The sequence below is a fragment of the Aythya fuligula genome, chromosome 21, assembly GCF_009819795.1.
Source record: "Aythya fuligula isolate bAytFul2 chromosome 21, bAytFul2.pri, whole genome shotgun sequence".
Lineage (NCBI taxonomy): Eukaryota > Metazoa > Chordata > Aves > Anseriformes > Anatidae > Aythya > Aythya fuligula.
In genome coordinates this window covers 454,695-462,965 of record NC_045579.1, presented here as the reverse complement: position 1 = coordinate 462,965, position 8,271 = coordinate 454,695, and the positions used below count along the sequence as shown (strand labels likewise).

At 70.8% G+C, this 8,271-nt stretch overlaps 1 protein-coding gene across 1 annotated transcript; it reads right to left on the bottom strand.

Moving 5' to 3' along the window:
* Nucleotides 1-1,618: 1,618 nt before the first annotated feature.
* Nucleotides 1,619-7,998, bottom strand: PHC2 (polyhomeotic homolog 2). Its single transcript, XM_032201654.1, has 14 exons — nt 7,849-7,998; nt 7,422-7,580; nt 7,254-7,331; nt 7,002-7,163; nt 5,985-6,089; nt 5,679-5,889; nt 4,918-5,005; nt 3,524-3,576; nt 3,090-3,292; nt 2,848-2,977; nt 2,594-2,708; nt 2,372-2,507; nt 1,970-2,276; nt 1,619-1,887 (listed from the first exon to the last, which is right to left on the bottom strand). The coding sequence occupies exons 1-14, from the start codon at nt 7,996-7,998 to the stop codon at nt 1,733-1,735; spliced, it is 2,052 nt and encodes a 683-aa protein (XP_032057545.1). The 3' UTR covers nt 1,619-1,732.
* Between the last annotated feature and the right edge of the window lie 273 nt (nt 7,999-8,271).

The window sequence follows — 8,271 nt, the reverse complement described above, 5'->3', positions numbered from 1 at the left end:
CACCACGGGCTGGCAGGCGGCTGCCCAGAGGGCTCCCCACAGGTCTTGGGGCTGAGGTGGGGACACACAAAGAGCCCAGCGTTGCTGGGGCACCACGCAGGAACCAGCTCCAGGACTCATGGCCACCATGGGCACCCCCCCCCAGGAACACCAGCTCTGGGGCTGCCATCTCCATGGCCACCAGCTCCGGGGACACGGCACTACCGCAGCCACCAGCTCCAGGGACTCCTCACCATGGCCACAGGCTCGAAGGACACCAGCTCCAGGCCCCCCTGTCTAGGGCGCATATGATTTGGGGGCCTGCAGCCCAGATGCAGCCCCAGGCACTGGGATTTTGGGGCCTGCCAGCACCATGGAAGGGACGCAGGCAGCTGACTGCCCTCGGGTCCCAACTTCATTTTGGGCTCCAGCAGAGACATGAGGGCCAGAGAGGAGCTCCTGAGCTCCCTTGGGGGTATCAGGGTCACCTCCAGGTTGCCACCCAGCAGCACACCTGGGGCTGGTCCCCTGCCCCACATGGTCCTCCTGTCATAGAATCATCAAGGTTGGAAGAGACCTCCACGATCGTATGGTCCAACCATCCCCTTCCACCACTGTCACCCACTGAACCACGTCCCCAAGCACCAACCTTTCCTTAAACACCCCCAGAAACAGTGACTCCACTGCCTCCCTGGGCAACCTGTCCCAATGCCCGACTGCACTTTCTGAGTGGAAACATCTCATTTCGAACCTGAACCGCCCCTGGCACAGCTTGAAGCCATTCCCTCTAGTCCCATCACCGGTTACCAGTGAGAAGAGGCCGACCCCCAGCTCCTTCAGGTAGTTGCAGAGAGCACTGAGGTCTGCCCTGAGCCACCTCATCTCCAGCCAAGCACAACAGGGATGTCCCAAAACAACCCTCAGGGGTTAGGACATGATCAGAGGATGGAGGTGACACCAGGCCCTCCCGTGCACCCTACAGCCAGGGAAGGGCAGCCCCAGCTGGTGGCACCTGTCCCAGCCACAGGGGCCACAGAGCCAGAGGCAACCCCAGGCCCTGCGGGGTACCGTGTGCGCGCTTACCCACCCATGAGGCGCGAGAAGGACATAAAGCATGCAGGGGGAGAGTTGTTTTTTTTTTCAGTGTTTATTAAAAACAAAAACAGGAAAAAAGGGTTGTGGTTTCTGTGTTTTTCCTTTTTTTTTTTTTCCTCTTTTCTTAGAAAGACTGGTGGCCAGCAGCAGCGACAGCGAGGGCTGGGGGGGTCCTTACCTGCCTTGGGGGCTGAACCCCCACTGCCGCCGTCCTCTACTAAGGTGCCCCCAAAACAGCCCAGGGTGGGGGCAACGCCTTTTCCACGAGGCACCCCGAAACACCCCTTGGGGGGCCACAGCCCCCCTGTCAGGTCCTGGCAGGGCCACACATTAAGGCAATCGTCCTGCTTCACCCTGCCTTTCTGGGGGGCGTGGGGGCCCTCCCTGCCAGAGAAGGGGCCACCCCATGGGGCACACCCAAGGGGAAGCTATCGCTACGGGCTATGTACACACCCCTGCAGCAGAGCTGCACCCCGGCCTGGCTGCGGGGCGCAGGGGAGCTGCCCTGGGGCTGTTTGTGCTCAGCAAGTGGATCCCCCCCTGCCCTCCCTCCCCATCCCACCCTGCAGCCCCCCAAACTGGGCAGGGATGAGGGGGGGGCACGGGTCCCCCCTCCCCACCCCGCCAGGAGCGTTCGTGCAGGCCGGCAGCCGTGGCTCTAGGAGTCCTTGAGCATGCTGATGCGGGCGTAGATCTTGAGGGCAGGGCCCAGTTTGATGTTCATGGTGCTCATGAGGTGGTCCTCCTTCAGCAGCAGCAGCGCCTGCCCATCAATCTCCTGCGCCCTGAACTCCTCTGCGATCTCCTGGCAGCCTGTGAGGACGTGGCCACGTTCAGTACCACCCCCAAAAACCACCTGTGCCCCCCCCAACCCCCTGTTACCCCTGCTCCTCACCCGGCAGCGAACGGATGAACTCATAGACGTCCTCCACGTTCCACTTGCTGGGCTCACTGGGCAGGAAGCGATGCCCGATGCCTGCCAGGTCCCGCATGTGCATGTCAGGCAGCTCCATGTCGCGCAGCTCGAGGTCGCGGTCACCCTGGCGCCGGCGCGAGGTGGACGAGCTGGCTGAGATGGGGGACAGCGGCTCCTCGTAGCTCGAGTTGTCCGAGCAGCGGCTCGAGTCCTCCTGGCTGTGGTTGAGCTGCAGTGACGCCGTCACAGAGAGAGGCACCGAGCCCGTCGGGAGAGAAACCGGCGTCTGCAGGACGGAGCGACCGGGCAGCACCAGCCTCGGAGCTCACCCGCCTGCGCTCCCCCAGCTTTGGGGACAAGTCACGCCCACCCCCTCCTCACCTGCTTCTTGGTGTCTTTGCTCAGGGTGGGCACCTTGCAAGTGCGGCGGCGCCCGTGCGGGGGGCCACCGGGTTTCTGCAGCTTGCTGCGGTCGGGGTGGAACAAGCCCACGCGCTTCGTGCACCCCACATTGTACCTGCACAAGAGAGGGAGTGACAGAGTGGGGCTGGGGGAACCTCCAAGGGGTGCATGGGGAGGGGAGGGGGCTGGCCCCCGAGTTACCTCTTAGCACAGGCCATGGAACAGAAGCGCTTGGAGCGCTTGAACTTGTAGGCGAAGTCGACGCGGCCGCAGAGCTCGCACTTCAGCTTCGGGGGGTTCCCCTCCTCTTTGGATTCTGGGGGGCGCGGAGGGACACCCAGAGAGAGAAACGCAGCCAGCTCAGCCGCGGGTGGGGAACGGGGGGGGGGGGGGGGAGGGAGGGAGAAGCCGGTGCCCCCTCCCCGTTGTGCTCGGCTCGGGGGGCCGGGCGCTACCTTGCATGTAGGGCTCCTCCATTTCGGAGTCGGTGGTGGTGGTGTTGTCCTGCTGCGGGAGTTTCTCGGCCAGCAGCTCCTGCGCATACTTCTTCTTCAGGTTCCCCACCAGCAGCGAGGACCGTCCCACCTGCGGGAGGGGCGTCAGCAGGGACCCCGGCTCTGCCGCGGGGGCGCACCGAGGGCCCCGACGGGGAAGGAGAAGGAGGAGGAGGAGGAGGCCGCGGGCGGCCCACGCGTACCGGGAACGGCTCTGCCCCCTCCTGGATGACGAACCCCTCGATAACGTGCGTCAGGATCTGGGGCTTCACTATGGCCTGGGGCGGTTTGTTCTCACCATTGTGCGGGGCAGCGCCGGCGACGGTGGAGGCAGAGCTCCCGTTCCCCGAGGTCATGCCGGGAGCGCTGGCGTCGGGCTGCGCATGAACGCGGTCGGCGCCCGGCTCTGCGGGGGCGAGGCCGCCCGTCAGCCCCGGGGGGGCCGCGCTGACGCCGCGCGACCGGGCCCCGGCCGCCCCCGCCCGGCCCCCGCCGCCCCCTCCCCGGCCCCGCCGCTCCCCCCCCGCCCCCGGGGCCGCCGCCAGGGCCCCCCCCCCCCCCGCGGCCCGGCCCGGCCCGGCCCCGCCAGGCCCCGCCGAGGCCGCGCCCAGCCCGCCGCCCCCCCCCCGCGCCCTACCTGCGCCCGGGCCGCGGCGGCGGGCGGCTCCGGGCCGGGGGCGGATGCGGAAGTGAGGTCAGCGCCCGCCGGGCCGGGCCGGGCCGGGCCGGGCCGGGGCGGCGGCGGCGCGGGGCGGGGCGGGGCCGGGCGCGCACTCACCGGCGGCGCTCAGCGGCGCGGCGGCCCCGGCGGCGCCATGGCGGGGACAAAGGCGGCGCGGGCGGCGCTCGGCGGCGGCGGCGCGGGGACAAAGGCGGCGGCGGGGCCGGGCCGGGCCGGGGCGGCGGCGGCGGCTGCGCGGGGCGGGGCGGGGCCGGGCCGGTGGCCACGCCCCCGAGCCCCCATTGGCCGGCGCCACCGCCTCGCGCGCGCGTGCGCGCGGCGCCGCCGAGGCGGGGACGAAACCCCCCGTGGGAGGGGCACGGAAAGAGGCGGGGCTTCGGAGAGAGGGCGGGGCCATGCCAACGGGGCGGGGCTGTGCGCGGAGGGGCGGGGCCTCCCCAGCGCCGTGCCCTCCGGTCCCGCCCCGCAGCCGCCGCGTCCCCCCCCCCCCGACCCCCCCCGGCGCTTACCGTGGGCCGGGGGCCGCTCGCCCGGGGGGGCCTCGGGGCCCGGGGGGGCGGCGGGCGGCGGCGGCGGGGCGGGGGGCTGCGGCGGGGCGGCGGGCGGGCTCTCGGCGCTCCTCTCGGCGGGCGGCGGGTCCCGGCGGGCGCCCTCGGGGATGCCGAGCGGGGGCTGCGGCGGGGACAGCGTCAGCGCCCCCCCGGCACCGGGGCACCGCGGGGCGCAGCCGGGGCCGCACCGCGCCCGGGGCCCGGTGGGCGTGCGCGGGCACGGACACGGCCTGACGGTGCCCGCACCCCGACGGGGCACCCGCGCGTGGGTCGTGCACGCGTGCAGTGTGCGCGCCGGGGGGGGCGCGGGACCCCCGTGTGCCCCCGTGCACGTGGAGCGGGGCAACGTCCGGACTCAGCGTGTGCACCGGCCCGACACCAAGGTGGCCGCACGCCCCTGCACGTCAGGCACACGTGTGCTCGGGGGGGATGCATGCACACCCACGTGCACCTGCCCACATCAGGCGTGCCTCCCCATGCACCCCTCGCACGGACCGGGACCCCCCTGCGCCCCCCCAGCTCTCGTCAGCCGGGCAGGGGGCATCGGGGGGCCGGGGGGGGGCCCTCACCGTGGCACCGGCGGGCTGCAGCTGCAGGATGACGGCGGAGGCGTGCTGGAACTTGCGAGGGGCCCCGTGGCAGCCGGGGTGCCCGTTGGGGGCAGCGCCGTCAGCCCCGGCACAGTGGGGGACCCCCGGGCTGGCCCCTGCTTTGGGCGGGGGCACCGGGCCGGGGCTGGCGGGGGGCAGCGGCTGGAGCTGGGGGGCGGCCGGCCCCGGGGGGGGCTGCCCGCGGGGCGCTAGCTGCTGCTGCTGGATGACAAACTGCTGCTGGATCGGCTTCGGCGGCTGCTGCAGGAACTGGGGCGGCTGCAGTGGGGCGTAGGCTGTGGGGACAGGGCCCGCGGCATCGTCACCGGCGCCTCGCCCCCAGCGTGTCTCCCCCAGCTCAGCCTGCGGCCCCCTCCCGCAGAGGCTGCGTCCGGCCTGGCACCCGTTCACCCTGGTGCCTCGGGACAACAGTGCCAGCGGCTGCACCGGCTCCTGCTGCTTGGTGGCCGGGGTGAGGCTGTCCCGACGGGGTCCCCGCTTTGGGAGGCACATCAGCACAGCACCCCGAGGCTCGCTCACCCCAGCAGGGTGCTTGGTGCCCAGGGAGCAAACAGCCTTCGCCCCAGTAGGCGAGCTGTGGGTAGGAACCTCCTCGCCCCTCTGGCCTGCAGCCTCACTGCCCCGCCAGCCCTGGGCCCAGGATTTCTACCGGCCTGCAGGTCGAAAGCACAGGCGGGGGTGCTGCCACACAGCAAAAGCCAGCGAGGGCCATCAGTAGGCTTCAGAGTGAACCCCCCGCAGGCTGTTCAGCTGAGAGCTGGCCCTGTTCGCTTCACCCAGGACTGGGCTTCCAGAGGAGCTGCAGGTCCTGCACAGGCCCTACAGGGCCCACCATTAGTCTCCAGGGTGAACGCCCTGCAGCCCCCCTTCCTGTCGCTCTCCCTGTGCGTCCCCCAGCACCCGGTGGGTGCCCCACGCCCCTGCCACCCCCCCGGCGCAGAACCTTACCTGGGGTGACGAGCGGGTGGGTGGTTGCGGGGGCGGCGGCGCGGGCCAGGGGGTGGGTACGGGCCTCGGGGCCCTCGGCCTTTTTGAGGTGGTCGCCGGGGGTATCAGGTGGGGGGACCCGGGGGGGGGCGGCCCGGGGGGAGCCACCGGGGGGCTTCATGGCGAGGGCAGGGAGGTGGGGGCCGGCGGGGCGCAGCGCCAGGCTGTGCACCTGCAATGGCAGCAGGTCAGCGGGGGGAGCTGGCAAAGGGGCAGGAGGGACAAAGGGGTGCCGGGAGGGCCTTATCCCCTCACCGGGGGGCTCACCTGGGGGGCGGCGGGTGGTGGGGCGGGCGGCGGGGCCGGTGGTGGGGCAGGCGCGGGGCTCTCGGGCCGGACGGCGCTCACGGGGCCCGTGGGCGTGAAGATGAGCTGGGGGGGAGAGAAGAGTGGGTGCACGTCCCCAGTGCGTGGGGGTGGCACCCTACACGTGTGTGTGTCCCCAAAACATCCTCATGGGGTGGCAGAAGCATGGGGTATGATCATGGGTGCCCATATCAGAGGCACCTTGAGGGGTCTGGGCACCCCCCGTGCTGTGGGGAACACCCCATAGGGTGTAGGCATCCCATGGGGTCTGATACCCCTTGCCCAGGGCAAAGGGCACCCTCCTGGGGCCAGGCACCCTACAACAGGCCTATGGGTACCCTCTGGAGTCTGGGCACCCCGTGGTGAGGGCAAGGGGCACCCTGTGGGGTCTGGGCGTCTATTGGGGTCTGGGCACCCCTAGCAGGGTGAAAGTACCCCATGAAGTCTAATGCTCCTTAACCCCATAGGATGAACGCCCTACACAGCCTGGGCACCCCACAGCAGTGTGGGGCACACTCTGTAGGGCCTAGGTGCCCAGTGGGGCCTGGACGCCCCAGGGTGGAGCAATGGGCACCCTATGGGGTCTGAAGACCCTACAGGAGGGTGTGGGTACCCTGTGGTGTTTGGGCACCCCCAGCAGTGCCACGGGCATCCTATGGGCTCAGGTGCTCCCTACGGGTGCACCCCACAGCAGCATGACAGGCACCCTATGGAGCCTGGACACCCCACAGCAGGGTAAAGGACTCTCTATAGGGACTGGTTACCCCATGGCGGAGCGATGGACACCCCACTGTGTCCAGGCCACCCTGCAGCATGGCGAAGGGCACCCTAGGGCCTCTGCGCATCCTAAAGGTTCCTCCGCAGTGGGTGCCGAGCACCTGCAGGTGCCCTATGGGTCCCGGCAGCCTCACGGAATGCTGCGGGCCACCCCGTGGGTCCCGGCCAGCCCCCAGCGCCGTGGAGCAGGGCGCCTCTTACCATCTGTGCCCGCAGGTACATCTGGGCCTGGCTGGCGGTGAGGGCGGGCGAGGCGGCGTTGCCCAGCAGCACGGCCTGCTGCGCGATGCCCGACGCGCCGGGGGCGACGCTCTGTGCCCGGTTCAGGAGCTGGGCAGCCGCTGGCGACGTCGCCAGGTTGATCTGCAAAGAGGGGGGCGGCGGGAGATGGCTGGGCTGCTGGGCCGGGGGGTCCATGCCACGGCAGCGGGGTTTACGGGGCCAGGGACTCACCGTGGGCTGCTGCGCCGGTGCCGCCTGAGTGCCGTTGGCACCTGAGGAGCCGCTCTGCCTGTTGGCCGCCAGGCTGGCCTGCGGGAGAAGGAGCAAAACGTCACTGAAACCACAGCACCCATGGGTGCCCCTGCAGCGTGCCGGGTGGGGGCGAGGGGGGCGCCGTACCTGCTGCACGGCGGCCAGGCTCTGGAGCTGGGCGCTGGTGAGGTGCTGCTGCTGCAGGGCGGCCGTCTGCAGCATGAGGTGCTGCTGCTGCGCGGCGTACATCTGCTGCAGGTACTGCGCCGCCGTGTTGGGCTGCCGGTGGAGCGCCTGCTGGATCACCTGCGGGGCGGCGGCAGCGTCTCCAAAACGCCCACCCTGCCCCTGGCCCTCCGTGACGCCAGGAAGCGTCGCCCTTTAACCAGGACCTCCCAGCGCCCGGGGGTTTCTCTGTTCTGAACCCAGTGCCGGACCTGACCTGCTCCAAGCCCGACCCGGCCCCGTTTTTGGGTTTATTTCCCACGTTCTGATTCCGGAAGGCATTCCCAAATCAAATTCCCGAACGGCTTCCTAAATATTTCAGGCATCTTCCTGCCGGCCGCCACCCTACCTGGACGGTCTGGCGGTCAGGGATGCTGCTGTAGACGGAGATCTGGGGGGCGGGCGGGCGGCCGGTGCCGGTGCTGCTGGGCGTCGTGCCGGTGCCGCCGGCGCTGCTGGAGGGCGGCTGCGGGGGTGCTGGGAGCTGCTCGTTCTCCATGGCGTCCGGCCAGGGCCACGCGAGGCGGCGGGGTCAGGCTAGAGCTGGGTGGAGACGGAGATGGGTGAGGGTGGCACCTCCCAGCAGGGATCCCTGGGGTGGGGGGCCCAAGGGGTCCCCCAGCCTCGCGCCTCCACCCTGCTCCCGGCACCTTCCTGCGGCGAGGCGGCACTGCAAGGGTGGTGGCGGGGATTGCAGCCCCCTCCCCACTGCTTCCTGCCCCCAGGCCCGGCTGGGGGCTGGGGGGGGGCCCCAGGGGTTCCTGGTTCATGC

Coding starts and splice junctions, on each gene's coding strand:
- PHC2 (XM_032201654.1), bottom strand. CDS start 7,998: ATGGAGAACGAGCAGCTCCCAGCACCCCCGCAGCCGCCCTCCAGCAGC. Junction 3,577..4,917: donor ATCCAGCAGCAGCAGCTAGC/GCCCCGCGGGCA, acceptor GCGCTGACCTCA/CTTCCGCATCCGCCCCCGGC. Junction 2,508..2,593: donor TCCATGGCCTGTGCTAAGAG/GTAACTCGGGGG, acceptor TCTCTTGTGCAG/GTACAATGTGGGGTGCACGA.